Source organism: Salmo salar, unplaced genomic scaffold (assembly GCF_965601325.2).
Source record: "Salmo salar unplaced genomic scaffold, fSalSal1 ptg000974l, whole genome shotgun sequence".
In the NCBI taxonomy this organism is placed as follows: domain Eukaryota; kingdom Metazoa; phylum Chordata; class Actinopteri; order Salmoniformes; family Salmonidae; genus Salmo; species Salmo salar.
The window spans coordinates 635001-653334 of record NW_027675573.1 but is presented as its reverse complement, the minus strand read 5'-3'; the positions used below and the strand labels follow the sequence as shown (position 1 = coordinate 653334).

Genomic DNA, 18334 nt, shown 5'->3' with positions numbered 1-18334 from the left:
TCATTACCATAGTATTAATATTAGATAGACCTGTTCAGTTCATTACCATAGTATTAATATTAGATAGACCTGTTCAGTTCATTACCATAGTATTAATATTAGATAGACCTGTTCAGTTCATTACCATAGTAATAATATTAGATTCATAGACCTGTTCAGTTCATTACCATAGTATTCATATTAGATAGACCTGTTCAGTTCATTACCATAGTATTAATATTAGATTCATAGACCTGTTCAGTTCATTACCATAGTATTAATATTAGATAGACCTGTTCAGTTCATTACCATAGTATTAATATTAGATTCATAGACCTGTTCAGTTTATAACCATAGTATTAATATTAGATTCATAGACCTGTTCAGTTCATTACCATAGTATTAATATTAGATAGACCTGTTCAGTTCATTACCATAGTATTAATATTAGATTCATAGACCTGTTCAGTTCATTACCATAGTATTAATATTAGATAGACCTGTTCAGTTCATTACCATAGTATTCATATTAGATAGACCTGTTCAGTTCATTACCATAGTATTAATATTAGATAGACCTGTTCAGTTCATTACCATAGTATTAATATTAGATTCATAGACCTGTTCAGTTCATTACCATAGTATTAATATTAGATTCATCGACCTGTTCAGTTCATTACCATAGTATTAATATTAGATAGACCTGTTCAGTTCATTACCATAGTATTAATATTAGATAGACCTGTTCAGTTCATTACCATAGTATTAATATTAGATAGACCTGTTCAGTTCATTACCATAGTATTAATATTAGATAGACCTGTTCAGTTCATTACCATAGTATTAATATTAGATAGACCTGTTCTGTTCATTACCATAGTATTAATATTAGATAGACCTGTTCAGTTCATTACCATAGTATTAATATTAGATAGACCTGTTCAGTTCATTACCATAGTATTATACTACAGCTACTGAAGGTTAACACATTATTTTTTTTAAACCTTTATTTAACTTGGCAAGTCAGTTGATAACAAATTCTTATTTACAATGATGGCCTACCGGGGAACACAGTGGGTTAACTGCCTTGTTCAGGGGCAGAACGACAGATTTTTACCTTGGCAGCTCTGGGATTCAATCCTGCAACCTAACGGTTACTGCCCCAACACTCTAACCACTAGGCTACCTGCCGCCCCAACGCTCTAACCACTAGGCTACCTGCTGCCCCAACGCTCTAACCACTAGGCTACCTGCCGCACCAATGCTCTAACCACTAGGCTACCTGCCGCTCCAACGCTCTAACCACTAGGCTACCTGCCGCACCAATGCTCTAACCACTAGGCTACCTGCCGCCCAAACGCTCTAACCACTAGGCTACCTGCCACCCCAACGCTCTAACCACTAGGCTACCTGCCACCCCAACGCTCTAACCACTAGGCTACCTGCCACCCCAATGCTCTAACCACTAGGCTACCTGCCGCCCCTACACTCTAACCACTAGGCTACCTAGCGCTCTAACCACTAGGCTACCTACCGCCCCAACGCTCTAACCACTAGGCTACCTAACGCTCTAACCACTAGGCTACCTAACGCTCTAACCACTACCTATCGCTCTAACCACTAGGCTACCTAACGCTCTAACCACTAGGCTACCTGCCGCCCCAACGCTCTAACCACTAGGCTACCTACCGCCCCAACGCTCTAACCACTAGGCTACCTAACGCTCTAACCACTAGGCTACCTAACGCTTTAACCACTAGGCTACCTAACGCTCTAACCACTAGGCTACCTGCCGCCCCAACGCTCTAACCACTAGGCTACTTGCCGCCCCAACGCTCTAACCACTAGGCTACCTGCCGCCTCAACGCTCTAACCACCAGGCTACCTGCTGCCCCAACGCTCTAACCACTAGGCTACCTAACGCTCTAACCACTAGGCTACCTGCCGCCCCAACGCTCTAACCACTAGGCTACCTGCCACCCCAACGCTCTAACCACTAGGCTACCTGCCACCCCAACGCTCTAACCACTAGGCTACCTGCCACCCCAATGCTCTAACCACTAGGCTACCTGCCGCCCCTACACTCTAACCACTAGGCTACCTAGCGCTCTAACCACTAGGCTACCTACCGCCCCAACGCTCTAACCACTAGGCTACCTAACGCTCTAACCACTAGGCTACCTAACGCTCTAACCACTAGGCTACCTAACGCTCTAACCACTAGGCTACCTAACGCTCTAACCACTACCTATCGCTCTAACCACTAGGCTACCTAACGCTCTAACCACTAGGCTACCTGCCGCCCCAACGCTCTAACCACTAGGCTACCTACCGCCCCAACGCTCTAACCACTAGGCTACCTAACGCTCTAACCACTAGGCTACCTAACGCTTTAACCACTAGGCTACCTAACGCTCTAACCACTAGGCTACCTGCCGCCCCAACGCTCTAACCACTAGGCTACTTGCCGCCCCAACGCTCTAACCACTAGGCTACCTGCCGCCTCAACGCTCTAACCACCAGGCTACCTGCTGCCCCAATGCTCTAACCACTAGGCTACCTAACGCTCTAACCACTAGGCTACCTGCCGCCCCAACGCTCTAACCACTAGGCTACTTGCCGCCCCAACGCTCTAACCACTAGGCTACCTGCCGCCCCAACGCTCTAACCACTAGGCTACCTGCCGCCCCAGAATAAGATGTAGGCCTATCAGGGGCTATTAGTTAGTTTTCAGGCCTTGTGGGAGGGTTTTGAGTAGTCATTGGGCTAGAAAAAGAAATTACATTAAATCACCTGACTGTTTGGATGTGTCTGTTAGTAAACTGTTTTATTTCTAAGAGATAATGAATAAAATTATTAGTTGTCACTGTGTGAACCACAACCAACATGCTGGATCTCTGTTTAGTTGTCACTGTGTTAAACACAACCAACATGTTGGATCTCTGTTTAGTTGTTACTGTGTTAACCACAACCAACATGCTGGATCTCTGTTTAGTTGTCACTGTGTTAACCACAACCAACATGTTGGATCTCTGTTTAGTTGTTACTTTGTTAACCACAACCAACATGTATCTCTGTTTAGGGCTCAGTGCTCTAAAATGAGTCTCTCTGGGGAGAGAGAGGAGGGGGGTCCTGCCTCTAAAATTTGTCTCCCTGGGGAGAGAGAGGAGGGGGGCCCTGCCTCTAAAATTAGACTCTCTGGGGAGAGAGAGGAGGGGGGTCCTGCCTCTAAAATGAGCATCTCTGGGGGACATGACACCAAAACTAAGAGGTGAGCTGACAATATTGTTTAAGAATGTATATTCTAAAATGCTTTTTATTCAGAAATGATTGCTTATGGGTACATTCTATATAACTGTTCTAGATTTTAGATGTGTATGAAACTGTGTTTCTTTGCAAAACGCTATATCCACCTAGATATCTATATATACACCTAGATATCTATATATCCACCTAGACATCTATATATCCACCTATACATCTATATATCCACCTAGATATCTATATATCCACCTAGATATCTATATATCCACCTAGATATCTATATATCCACCTAGATATCTATATATCTACCTAGATATCTATATATCCACCTAGATATCTATATATCCACCTAGATATCTATATATCCAACTAGATATCTATATATCCACCTAGATATCTATATATCCACCTAGATATCTATATATCCACCTAGATATCTATATATCCACCTAGATTTATATATATCCACCTAGATATCTATATATCCACCTAGATATCTATATATCCACCTAGATATCTATATATACACCTAGATATCTATATATCCACATAGACATCTATATATCCACCTAGACATCGACATATCCACCTAGATATCTATATATCCACCTAGATATCTATATATCCACCTAGATATCTATATATCCATTGTTTATCAGGAGTGGAATGTTGGTATCCAGTATATTTAACTGTGATATGTGGTTGTCCCACCTAGATATCTAAAGATGAATTCACTTGCAGATGCCATGTTAATTTGACCCAGTTTCTCACGTTGGGAAAATAACAGCAAATGTGCATTTGTTGTGGAAATTACCCACTTTAAAAGTCTATATAAAGCCTTGTAGTGGTTTAATCATTTCTTTAAACAATGAGATAATTTACCAACATTTCTGAAAAGTGATTTATAGCGTTTTGTAATGAAACTCTTATGTTTCCCCATCTGAGCTCAGAGTAGATGAGAGATGTTATGTTTGTCTCTGTTCTGTTGAAGCCCAAACAAGCAGGAGAGACCAGCCTCCCCTGTTCCCTGCTGTGTGTCCATGAAGAGTGACAAGTCTATGGGTCTACCTATAGAGTTTAGAGAGGGAGACTTTTCTACTGAACAAAGGTAAGAAGAACTCATTGGTCAGTGAGTTAAACAACACTGTCTCTAGTCATTTCTCCTCTCCCCTTTTCCCATTTATTGTTGTTGTTTTCATAATCCATAGGCTTTTCCTTATGTCCATTTTCACAGTCCTAAAACAGTAAACAAACACAACATTTCCTCCCTGTGTGCGTGCGTGTGCGCGCGTGCGTCCGGCTACCTGCCGCCCCAACGCTCTAACCACTAGGCTACCTCCCGCTCCAACGCTCTAACCACTAGGCTACCTGCCGCTCCAACGCTCTAACCACTAGACTACCTGCCGCCGCAACGCTCTAACCACTAGGCTACCTGCCACCCCAACGCTCTAACCACTAGGCAACCTGCCGCTCCAACGCTCTAACCACTATGCTACCTGCCGCCCCAACGCTCTAACCACTAGGCTACCTGCCGCTCCAACGCTCTAACCACTAGGCTACCTGCCGCTCCAACGCTCTAACCACTAGGCTACCTGCCGCCCCAACGCTCTAACCACTAGGCTACCTGCCTCCCCAACGCTCTAACCACTAGGCAACCTGCCGCTCCAACGCTCTAACCACTAGGCTACCTGCCGCTCCAACGCTCTAGCCACTAGGCTACCTGCCGCCCCAACGCTCTAACCACTAGGCTACCTGCCACCCCAACACTCTAACCACTAGGCTACCTGCCACCCCAACGCTCTAACCACTAGGCTACCTGCCGCCCCAACGCTCTAACCACTAGGCTACCTGCCGCCCCAACGCTCTAACCACTAGGCTACCTGCCACCCCAACGCTCTAACCACTAGGCTACCTGCCGTCCCCCCCCTCTAACCACTAGGCTACCTGCCGCTCCAACGATCTAACCACTAGGCTACCTGCCGCTCCAACGCTCTAACCACTAGGCTACCTGCCGCTCCAACGCTCTAACCACTAGGCTACCTGCCGCTCCAACGTTCTAACCACTAGGCTACCTGCCGCCCCTCCACTCTAACCACTAGGCAAACTGACGCCCCAACGCTCTAACCACTAGGCTACCTGCCGCCCCAACGCTCTAACCACTAGGCTACCTGCCGCTCCAACGCTCTAACCACTAGGCTACCTGCCGCCTCAACGCTCTAACCACTAGGCTACCTGCCGCCCCCCCCCCTCTAACCACTAGGCTACCTGCCACCCCAACCCTCTAACCACTAGACTACCTGCCGCCCCTACACTCTAACCACTAGGCTCCCTAACGCTCTAACCACTAGGCTACCTACCGCCCCAACGCTCTAACCACTAGGCTACCTAACGCTCTAACCACTAGGCTACCTAACGCTCTAACCACTAGGTTACCTAACGCTCTAACCACTAGGCTACCTAACGCTCTCACCACTAGGCTACCTATCGCTCTAACCACTAGGCTACCTGCCGCCCCAACGCTCTAACCACAAGGCTACCTGCCGCCCCAGAATAAGATGTAGGCCTATCAGGGGCTATTAGTTAGTTTTCAGGCCTTGTGGGAGGGTTTTGAGTAGTCATTGGGCTAGAAAAAGTAATTACATTAAATCACCTGACTGTTTGGATGTGTCTGTTAGTAAACTGTTTTATTTCTAAGAGATAATGAATACAATTATTAGTTGTCACTGTGTTAACCACAACCAACATGCTGGATCTCTGTTTAGTTTTCACAGTGTTGACCACAACCAACATGCTGGATCTCTGTTTAGTTGTCACTGTGTTAACCACAACCAACATGCTGGATCTCTGTTTAGTTGTCACTGTGTTAACCACAACCAACATGCTGGATCTCTGTTTAGTTGTCACTGAGTTAACCACAACCAACATGCTGGATCTCTGTTTAGTTGTCACTGTGTTAACCACAACCAACATGCTGGATCTCTGTTTAGTTGTCACTGTGTTAAGCACAACCAACATGCTGGATCTCTGTTTAGTTGTCACTGTGTTAACCACAACCAACATGCTGGATCTCTGTTTAGTTGTCTCTGTGTTAACCACAACCAACATGCTGGATCTCTCTTTAGTTGTTACTGTGTTAACCACAACCAACATGCTGGATCTCTGTTTAGTTGTCACTGTGTTAACCACAACCAACATGCTGGATCTCTGTTTAGTTGTCACTGTGTAAACCACAACCAACATGCTGGATCTCTGTTTAGTTGTTACTGTGTTAACCACAACCAACATGCTGGATCTCTGTTTAGTTGTCACTGTGTTAACCACAACCAACATGCTGGATCTCTGTTTAGTTGTCACTGTGTAAACCACAACCAACATGCTGGATCTCTGTTTAGTTGTTACTGTGTTAACCACAACCAACATGCTGGATCTCTGTTTAGTTGTCACTGTGTTAACCACAACCAACATGCTGGATCTCTGTTTAGTTGTCACTGTGTTAACCACAACCAACATGCTGGATCTCTGTTTACAGGGGTCAGTGCTCTAAAATGAGTCTCTCTGGGGAGAGAGAGGAGGGGGCCCCTGCCTCCAAAATGCATCTCTCTGGGGGACATGACACCAAAGCTAAGAGGTGAGATAACAATTTTATGAATAATTCATTAAGTTTATTTCCTAAATAAATAGCTATCTTAAGGTGAATGCACTTACTGTAAATCTCTCTGGATAAGAGCATCTGCTAAATCAGGGGTTCTCAATCCGGGGTCTGCAGAGGTACTGCAGGGGTTCTGCAGGAAGCGCGGGGAGTGGTGGTGTATCCAGGGAGAAAACTAAACTAATATTCTGAAATGTCATTGTGGTCTTATGTTCCCATCTATTGGAATTATTTAGCAACTGCAGTAGTACTGAAAAAATGTGTTATTCCTTACTAAAGTAGTAATTACTGAGAATTACTAGTTAATTGTATCACTTACAATCATAAAATAACAACTTATACCATAACAAACAATTAAACTGACATAAACCAAAATCACTATATATGTAGTTATTTAGTTAATTACCAAATTGAGCCGGTCGGTCACATTTGAGAGTGAGGTATATAGCATTTTGCAAGAAAAAACATGATTTTTGTCTCTCTGAAATGAAACCATCAAGTGATAGATTTTAAACAAATCCTTGTCTGTGAGAGATGTAATAATTAATACATAATTTCATTAAACAATAAAAGCTCATTTCTGTAAAGTGATATGTTGCGTTTTGGAACTCTTCTTATGTTTCCCATCTGAGATCAGAGTAGATGAGAGATGTAATGTTTGTCTCTGTTGTGTTGAAGTCCAATCAAGCAGGAGAGACCAGCCTCCCCTATACCCAGCTGTGTGTCCATGAAGAGTGACCTGTCTATGAATCTTCCTATATCCTTTAGAAAGGGAGACTTTTCTACTGAACAAAGGTAAGAAGAACTCATGGGTCATGGTCAGTGAGTTAAACAACACTGTCTCTAGTCATTTCTCCTCTCCCATTTTCACATTTTCTTTTGGTTGTTTTCATAATCCATAGGCTAATACTGTCCATTTTCATAGTCCTAAAATAATGTTAAACAAACACAACATTCCCTTTGTGTGTGTGTGTGTGTGTGTGTGTGTGTGTGTGTGTGTGTGTGTGTGTGGTGTGTGTGTGTGTGTGTGTGTGTGTGTGTGTGTGTGTGTGTGTGTGTGTGTGTGTGTGTGTGTGTGTGTGTGTGTGTGTGTGTGTGTGTGTGTGTGTGTGTGTGTGTACTCCCTGGATGAGGAGATGTAATCTCATGTTCTGTCCACAGAAACCAACATGAGAGATCAGAGTCAGAGATTCTCAGTGGTCAGTCTTCCCAGAGTCATCAAACAGACCTGGACTCTATATTCAGTGTATGTGATCCTGTTATGTACTTTTGTTTTTGTTTACCTCAAGTAAAGTTGATCTGTCAATTATTCATTAATGTGTTAATGAGAAAGCATTTCTTCTCTTGCTTAACTTATTTACTTGATTTATTTTAGTTGCTTGAAGAGAAAATTATGACATTTGTGAAGAACGAGCTGAAGATGTTCAAGAGGATTCTTAGTCCAGAACTCCCAGAATGCTTTGAGAGTCAGAAGCAGGATGAGGAAGTGGTGGATGCTGAAGATGAGAAGCAGGAGAGCAGTGCCAGAGAGGGAGCTCTGAAGATCACACTGCACGTCCTGAGGAAAATGAACCAGAAGGAGCTTGCTGACACACTGGAGAAATGTAAGATCTGTCTGCCTCATGTTGAATGATGTTTTATAACATTTAAAAGCTGTGGCTAAAGTACAGCTAAAGTAGCTGTGTAACTCAATGATATTGTATCAGCCTTAACACAACACCTAGTGGCCTCATCAAGTAGCAGAAGGGATGTGTTGTGTTGATTAATTTAGAGAGAGAGACAGAGAGAGACAACATTAATAATACCATCAATAACACCAATAATAATATAATCAGTCACACCAGTCTGTAATGCATTATGAAAACATTTACACATTTATACAGACAGTTAAGAGAATAAATTATTATTTAAAAACTTTAACAGTCCTTCAATACTGTAGACATTAAAACAGATGTAATATTAATATCCTCTGTGTTATTTCTAGATTCAGATGAGCTTGCTGTGATTTGCCAACGTGAACTCAAATCTAATCTAAAGAAGAAGTTTCAATGTGTATTTGAGGGAATCGCTAAACAAGGAAACCCAACACTTCTCAATAAGATCTACACAGAGCTCTACATCACAGAGGGTGGAACAGGACAGGTCAATAATGAACATGAGCTGAGACTGCTTGAGACAACAACCAGGAAACAAGCAAGACCAGAGACTGCAATCAAATGTAACGACATCTTCAAACCCTTAACTGGACAAGACAAACGTATCAGAACTGTGCTGACAAAGGGAGTTGCTGGCATTGGAAAAACAGTCTCTGTGCAGAAGTTCATTCTGGACTGGGCTGAAGGAAAAGCAAATCAGGATGTTCAATTTGTGTTTTCATTCCCTTTTCGGGAGCTGAATTTGATGAAAGAGGACAAACACACTTTGATTGAACTTCTCTATCACTTCTCAATGGAAACCAAACAATCAAGAATCTCCAACTACAACAAGTACAAAGTTCTGTTCATCTTTGATGGTCTGGATGAGTGCCGACTGCCCCTAGACTTCCAGAAGAACGAGATCTGTTGTGACGTCACAGAGTCAACCTCAGTGGATGTTCTGCTGACAAATCTCATCAAGGGAAATCTGCTTCCCTCTGCTCTCCTCTGGATAACTACCCGACCTGCAGCAGCCAATAGGATCCCTTCAGAGTGTGTTGACCAGGTGACAGAGGTACGAGGGTTCAATGACCCACAGAAGGAGGAGTACTTCAGGAAGAGATTCAGTGATGAGGACCTGGCCAACAGAATCATCTCACACATAAAGACATCAAGGAGCCTCCACATCATGTGCCACATTCCAGTCTTCTGTTGGATTTCTGCAACAGTCCTCGAACACATGCTGAAACATAAGAGAGAAGAGATGCCCAAGACTCTGACTGAGATGTACACACACCTTGTGGTGTTTCATACCAAACAGAAGAATGAAAAGTATCTTGGGAAAGAAGAGACAGGTCCACACTGGAATAAAGAGAGCATTCTGTCACTGGGAAAACTGGCTTTTCAACAGCTAGTGAAGGGCAATCTGATTTTCTATGAAGAAGACCTGAAAGAGGCTGGCATTGATGTCAATGAAGCCTCGGTGTACTCAGGATTGTGCACACAGCTCTTTAAAGAGGAATGTGTTCTGTACCAGAACAAGGTGTACTGCTTCGTGCATCTGAGCATTCAGGAGTTTCTGGCTGCTGTGTATGTGTTCCTCTCATTCATCAACAACAATGAGAATCTCGTGGACAAACAGCAAACAAAGTCCAGTATCTTTTCTCTGCTGTACAGAGACAAGTCTGAAGTTACTGTCTACAAGAGTGCTGTGGATAAAGCCTTACAAAGTGAGATGGGAAACCTGGACCTGTTCCTCCGCTTCCTTCTGGGACTCTCACTGGAGTCCAATCAGAAGCACTTACGAGGTCTACTGACAAAGACAAGAAGCAGCTCACAGACCCATGAAGAAACAGTCAAGTACATCAAGGAGAAGATCAGGGAGAATCCCTCTCCAGAGAGGAGCATCAATCTGTTCCACTGTCTGAATGAACTGAATGACCATTCTCTAGTGGAGGAGATCCAAAGCTTCCTGAGCTCAGGAAGTCTCTCAAAACCCAACCTGTCACCTGCACAGTGGTCAGCTCTGGTCTTTGTATTGCTGACTTCAGAAAAGGAGCTGGATGTGTTTGACCTGAAGAAATACTCCAGATCAGAGGAAGGTCTTCTGAGGCTGCTGCCAGTGGTCAAAGCCTCCAGTGCTGCTCTGTGAGTAAATAAAATGACATATAAGAAGTATTCATCAGGAAGAAATATTATGTTTAGTGAAAAATATGTATTATAATATGTATATTGAAAAACATATTGAATAAATGCATTGATGGAAGATGAATCTATGTGTTGTTTGGGAATATAAACCAAATGCATCTACCGTTGTCCTTCTACACTACTGGTGTTAAATTAACAGTGTGTTTGTGAAGTCATGATGATCTCGTTGCAGGCTGTCAGGCTGTGGAGTCACAGAGGAAGGCTGTGCTTCTCTGGTCTCAGCTCTGAAGTCAAACCCCTCACACCTGAGAGAGCTGGACCTGAGTAACAATGACCTGAAGGATTCAGGAGTGGAGCTGCTCTCTGCTGGACTGGAGGATCCCCACTGTAAACTGGAGACTCTGAGGTCAGTATTCCTGTAGTTGGTCAACAAGTGATAACTGTTCAGCAGATCCACATGTGTTTAGCAGACACACATAGTCCACACCATATGTGTTTGGACAGTGAAGCTTACAGTTTTAAATTTGTCGCTATGCTCCAGCATTTTGGATTTGAGATAGAATGTTTCATATTAGGTGACAGTACAGAATGTCACCTTTTATTTGAGGGTATTTTCATACATAGCTGTGTTACTGTTAAGAAAGGAAAGCACTTTATGTATTTAGTTCTCCCATTTGAAAAAGTTGTACATATTCGGACAAATTCACTTATATTGTATTAAAGTTGTCATAAGTTTAGTATTTGGTCCCATATTCCATGCCTGCAGTGATTACATCAAGCTTGTGATTCTACAAACTTGTTGAATTCATTTGCAGTTTGTTTTGGTTGTGTTTTGGATGATGTTTTTCCTAATAGAAACTGAATGGTGAATAGTGTCCTGTCATTTTGGAGTCACTTCGCTTGTATTGTCAGTAAGAATAGAAGATGTTTCTGAACACTTCTACATTCATGTGGATGCTACCATGATTATGAATAATCATGAATGAATCATTAATGATGATGAATGAGAAATTTACAGAGGCACAAAGATCAGACCCCCTCTGTTATTGGTATTATTCTGTATACTTCTGGCCCTTCTTTGGACACTGTGTTAACTAACCTCCAGACGAGCTTCAATGCCATTACAACTCTCCTTCCGTGGCCTCCAACTGCTCTTAAATACAAGTAAAACTAAATGCATGCTCTTCAACCGATCGCTGCCTGCACCTGCCCGCCTGTCCAGCATCACTACTCTGGACGGTTCTGACTTAGAATATGTGGACAACTACAAATACCTAGGTGTCTGGTTAGACTGTAAACTCTCCTTCCAGACTCACATTAAGCATCTCCAATCCAAAATTAAATCTAGAGTTGGCTTCCTATTTCGCAACATAGCATCCTTCACTCATGCGGCCAAACATACCCTTATAAAACTGACCATCCTACCGATACTCGACTTCGGCCATGTCATTTACAAAATAGCCTCCAAATACCCTACTCAATAAATTGGATGCAGTCTATCACAGTGCCATCCGTTTTGTCACCAAAGCCCCATATACAGTGGGGGAAAAAAGTATTTGATCCCCTGCTGATTTTGTACGTTTGCCCACTGATAAAGAAAGGATCAGTCTATAATTTTAATGGTTTATTTGAACAGTGAGAGACAGAATAACAACAAAAACATCCAGAAAAACTCATGTCAGAAATGTTATAAATTGATTTGCATTTTAATGAGGGAAATAAGTATTTGACCCCCTCTCAATCAGAAAGATTTCTGGCTCCCAGGTGTCTTTTATACAGGTAACGAGCTGAGATTAGGAGCACACTCTTAAAGGGAGTGCTCCTAACCGCAACTTGTTACCTGTAAAAAAAGACACCTGACCACAGAAGCAATCAATCAATCAGATTCCAAACTCTCCACCATGGCCAAGACCAAAGAGCTCTCCAAGGATGTCAGGGACAAGATTGTAGACCTACACAAGGCTGGAATGGGCTACACGACCATCGCCAAGCAGCTTGGTGAGAAGGTGACAACATTTGGTGCGATTATTCGCAAATGGAAGAAACACAAAAGAACTGTCAATATCCCTCGGCCTGGGGCTCCATGCAAGATCTCACCTCGTGGAGTTGCAATGATCATGAGAACGGTGAGGAATCAGCCCAGAACTCCACGGGAGGATCTTGTCAATGATCTCAAGGCAGCTGGGACCATAGTCACCAAGAAAACAATTGGTAACACACTACGCCGTGAAGGACTGAAATCCTGCAGCGCCAGCAAGGTCCCCCTGCTCAAGAATACATATACATGCCCGTCTGAAGTTTGCCAATGAACATCTGAATGATTCAGAGGACAACTGGGTGAAAATGTTGTGGTCAGATGAGACCAAAATGGAGCTCTTTGAACACCATCTCCACCGTCAAACATGGAGGTGGAAACATTATGCTAAAGGGGTGTTTTTCTGCTAAGGGGACAGGACAACTTCACTGCATCAAAGGGACGATAGACGGGGCCATGTACCGTCAAGTCTTGGGTGAGAACCTCCTTCCCTCAGCCAGGGCATTGAAAATGAGTTGTGGATGGGTATTCAAGCATGACAATGACCCAAAACACACGGCCAAGGCAACAAAGGAGTGGCTCAAGAAGAAGCACATTAAGGTCCTGGAGTGGCCTAGCCAGTCTCCAGACCTTAATCCCATAGAAAATCTGTGGAGGCAGCTGAAGGTTCGAGTTGCCAAACGTCAGCCTCGAAACCTTAATGACTTGGAGAAGATCTGCTAAGAGGAGTGGGACAAAATCCCTCCTGAGATGTGTGCAAACCTGGTGGCCAACTACAAGAAAGGGTTTTGCCACCAAGTACTAAGTCATGTTTTGCAGAGGGGTCAAATACTCATTTCCCAAATTAAAATGCGAATAATTGTATAACATTTTTGACACGCGTTTTTCTTGATTTTTTTGCTGTTATTCTGTCTCTCACTGTTCAAATAAACCTACCATTAAAATTATAGACTGATCATTTTTTTGTCAGTGGGCAAACGTACAAAATCAGCAGGGGATCAAATACTTTTTTCCCCCACTGTACTACCCACCACTGCGACCTGTACGCTCTCGTTGTCTGGCCCTTGCTTCATACTCGTCGCCAAACCCACTGGCTCCAGGTCATCTACAAGACCCTGCTAGGTAAAGTCCCCCCTTATCTCCGCTCACTGGTCACCATAGAAGCACCCACCTGTAGCACGCGCTCCAGCAGGTATATCTCTCTGGTCACCCCCAAAGCCAATTCCTCCTTCGGCCGCCTCTTCTTCCAGTTCTCTGCTGCCAATGACTGGAACGAACTACAAAAATCTCTAAAACTGGAAACACTTATCTCCCTCACTAGCTTTAAGCACCAGCTGTCAGAGCAGCTCACAGATTACTGCACCTGTACATAGCCCATCTATAATTTAGCCCAACTACCTCTTCCCCTACTCTATTTATATATTTAGCTCCTTTGCACCCCATTATTTCTACTTTGCACTTTCTTCCACTGCATATCTACCATTCCAGTGTTTTACTTGCTATATTGTATTTACTTTGCCACCATGGCCTTTTTTTGCCTTTACCTCCCTTATGTCACTTCATTTGCTCACATTGTATATAGACTTATTTTTCTACTGTATTATTGACTGTATGTTTGTGTAATACCCTTGTTTGAACCAAGTATTGAGTTTATTTGTTATAATTAATTGGTGTTATATTTAAAAGATGATTGAATTGCTCCTAAACTGTAATGTTGTTAATGCATTATGCTTTTTGAAGAAATATTTATTTAATGTGTAAGTGAATAGTTTGTTTTATTTGAAGTTTACGTTTTGACCAATAAGGTCGCTTGTTAAGTTGTGGCCAATGGGAGTTGACCTGGTTAACGGGAGGGAAAAGACGTTGATGAAAGGATGGACGTTTTACCTCAGGACGGTTGGTGAAGAAAAATTATAAAAGAAGACGACAGAACTACAACAAAACCCATAGCTACTAAGACATGAAGGGAAATACATGTTTTATTTAATAAAAGAGTTGTTATAATTTAGTTAAAACTTAGTAAAGACTGAAGCTACCGTCTCGTCGTGGAGGTATTAGCCAGCCTTGAGGTTAGCCTAGCATCGTCTGACACCGGGAGATAATTGCTTGGGAAGCTAAACGAGTTCGTGTTGCCATGGGGATATCGGTTTTGGCTAAGGAGTACTGTCTGCATGGGTAGCTGTGTTGCCATGGGGATATCGGTTACTAAGGAGTACTGTCTGCATGGGTAGCTGTGCTGCCTTGGACTTGGTGAGGAAACCTGCATGGAACTGCCATACTTCGCTGAGGGAATATCTACCAAGTCGTGAGTAACCACAACTTGAGGTGCTTATAAATAAATACATTGGTAATGGTGAGAGGTTAGCATGTTTTGTTGTAGCATCTGTTATTGGTAATGGTGAGAGGTTAGCATGTTTTGTTGTATCCTCTGTTATTGGTAATGGTGAGAGGTTAGCATGTTTTGTTGTAGCCTCTGTTATTGGTAATGGTGAGAGGTTAGCATGTTTTGTTGTATCCTCTGTAACTTTCTCACTCATTATTATTCATGATCTTTCTCAATCATGGCAGTCACAGGCTTGATGTAGTCATTGCAGTCAAAGAATATGGGACCAAATACTAAACTTTTGACTAATTTAATACACTATGAGTGAATTGGTCAGAAAACATATGACTTCTTTAAATAGGGGGACTAGATGCATAAAGTGCTTTCATTTTTCTAAATGGTGAATCAGATATATATGAAAATATCCTCAAATAAAAGGTGACATTATATACTGTCACCTCATATGAAACATTTGATCTGAAATCCAAAATGTTGGAGTTTAGAGCCACATTTAAAATGTTATCTTCACTGTCAAAATAGATATGGTGTGGACTGTATACTCAATACAATCTAAATCTGATACCTCACTGTCTGTCTTTTGACTGATACTGCTTTTAAACTGGTCTGGTCAGTCTACTCAAATATTTGTACTATACATGTTTCTATCTGCAGGCAAAACTTTGATAATTTGTCATTTATAATATGATACTTTAATGTATGAGTAGATATGGCAGGTTTCAGGACACTGATGTATCTGAATATTTTGAAGAAATATACTGCCACTATTTTCACCACCAAAGAATAGCAGTGTGGTTTTAATATGATTTGACTCTTTGCAGGCTGTCAGGCTGTCTAGTCACAGAGGAAGGCTGTGCTTCTCTGGTCTCAGCTCTGAGGTCAAACCCAACACATTATTTGTAAACGGGTAACAGCGTAAACAGAGGAAGCTAAGCGTATCATTTTAATACAAAGTGTCTGTCATTGTATTTCTTCTGTGTTGGCAGACTCACTGGCTGTAAACTCACAGACACATCCTGTAAAGTGTTGGCCTTTGTTCTCAGTTCAAATCCCTCACACCTGAGAGAGCTGGACCTGAGTAACAATGACCTGAAGGATTCAGGAGTGGAGCTGCTCTCTGCTGGACTGGAGGATCCACACTGCAGACTGGAGACTTTGAGGTTAGTATTCCTGTAGTTGGTCAACAAGTGTTTCGTTGTAGTCTCTGTTATTGGTAATGGTGAGAGGTTAGCTTGTTTTGTTGTAGCCTCTGTTATTGGTAATGGTGAGAGGTTAGCATGTTTTGTTGTATCCTCTGTTATTGGTAATGGTGAGAGGTTAGCAGGTTTTGTTGAAGCCTCTGTAACTTTCTCACTAATTATTATTCATGATCTTTCTCAATCATGGCAGTCACAAGCTTGATGTAGTCATTGCAGTCAAAGAATATGGAACCAAATAGTAAACTTTTGACTAATTTAATACACTATGAGTGAATTGGTCAGGAAACATATGACTTCTTTAACCTCTCTAGGGCAGGTGGCACCAAATCGTCCCACCTACGTAACAGCCAGTGTAATCCTGTGGCGCGTTATTCAAAAACCTCAAAAATGCAAAAACTTCAATTTCTCAAACATATGACTATTTTACACCATTTTAAAGACAAGACTCTCGTTAACCTCTATGGGACCGGCGGGACGAATTCGTCCCACCTACGTAACATCCACTGCCAGCCTGTGGCGCGATTTTCAAAATCTTCAAAATCCTATTACTTCAATTTCTCAAACATATGACTATTTTACAGCCATTTAAAGATAAGACTCTCGTTAATCTAACCACACTGTCCGATTTCAAAAAGGCTTTACAACGAAAGCAAAACATTAGATTATGTCAGCAGAGTACCAAGCCAGAAATAATCAGACACCCATTTTTCAAGCCAGCATATAATGTCACCAAAACCCAGAAGACAGCTAAATGCAGCACTCACCTTTGATGATCTTCATCAGATGACAACCCTAGGACATTATGTTATACAATACATGCATGTTTTGTTCAATCAAGTTCATATTTATATCAAAAACCAGCTTTTTACATTAGCATGTGACGTTCAGAACTAGCATACCCCCCGCAAACTTACGGGGAATTCGCTAACATTTTACTAAATTACTCACGATAAACGTTCACAAAAAGCATAACAATTATTTTAAGAATTATAGATACAGACCTCCTCTATGCACTCGATATGTCCGATTTTAAAATAGCTTTTTGGTGAAAGCACATTTTGCAATATTCTAAGTACATAGCCCAGGCATCACGGGCTCGCTATTTAGACACCCGGCAAGTTTAGCACTCACCATAATCATATTTACTATTATAAAAATGTCATTACCTTTTGTTGTCTTCGTCAGAATGCACACCCAGGACGTCTACTTCAATAACAAATGTTGGTTTGGTCCAAAATAATCCATCGTTATATCCGAATAGCAGCGTTTTGTTCGTGCGTTCCAGACACTATCCGAAATAGTAAAGAAGTGTCGCGCGCTTGGCGCAATTCCTGACAATAAAATTCAAAGTATTCCATTGCCGTACGTCGAAGCATGTCAACCGCTGTTTAAAATCAATTTTTACGTCATTTTTCTCGTAGAAAAGCGATAAAATTCCGACAGGGAATCTCCTTTTCGGCAAACAGAGGAAAAAATCCCAAAGGCGGGGGCGGTCGGGGTCACGCGCATAAGCTAGTGTCTCTTGATGGGCCACTTGAGAAAGGCGATAATGTGTTTCAGCCTGGGGCTGGAATGACGACATTCTCTTTTTTCCCGGGCTATGAGAGCCTATGGACGACGTGGGAAGTGTCACGTTAGAGCAGAGATCCTTAGTAAATGATAGAGATGGCAAAGAAGTTCCAGAAATGGTCAGACAGGCCACTTCCTGTAAAGGAATCTCTCAGGTTTTGACCTGCCATTTGAGTTCTGTTATACTCACAGACACCATTCAAACAGTTTTAGAAAATTTAGGGTGTTTTCTATCCATATGTAATAAGTATATGCATATTCTAGTTACTGAGTAGGAGTGGTAACCAGATTAAATCGGGTATGTTTTTTATCCAGCCGTGTCAATGCTGCCCCCTAGCCCTAACAGGTTAATCTAACCACACTGTCCGATTTCAAAAAGGCTTTACAACGAAAGCAAAACATTAGATTATGTCAGCAGAGTACCCAGCCAGAAATAATCAGACACCCATTTTTCAAGCTAGCATATAATGTCACATAAACCCAAACCACAGCTAAATGCAGCACTAACCTTTGATG

The 18334-nt window shown here is 42.3% G+C and overlaps 1 protein-coding gene across 1 annotated transcript in view; it reads left to right on the top strand.

Moving 5' to 3' along the window:
• Positions 1–8217: 8217 nt before the first annotated feature.
• The window catches only part of LOC145877361 (NLR family CARD domain-containing protein 3-like), a 17689-nt gene continuing 7572 nt past the window's right edge, over positions 8218–18334 (top strand). Inside the window, exons 1-2 of the mRNA XM_082972675.1 lie at positions 8218–8496; positions 8877–10669. Coding sequence (XP_082828801.1) covers positions 8286–8496; positions 8877–10669 — 2004 coding nt within the window. The 5' untranslated portion in view covers positions 8218–8285. The remainder of the gene's footprint in view (positions 8497–8876; positions 10670–18334) is intronic.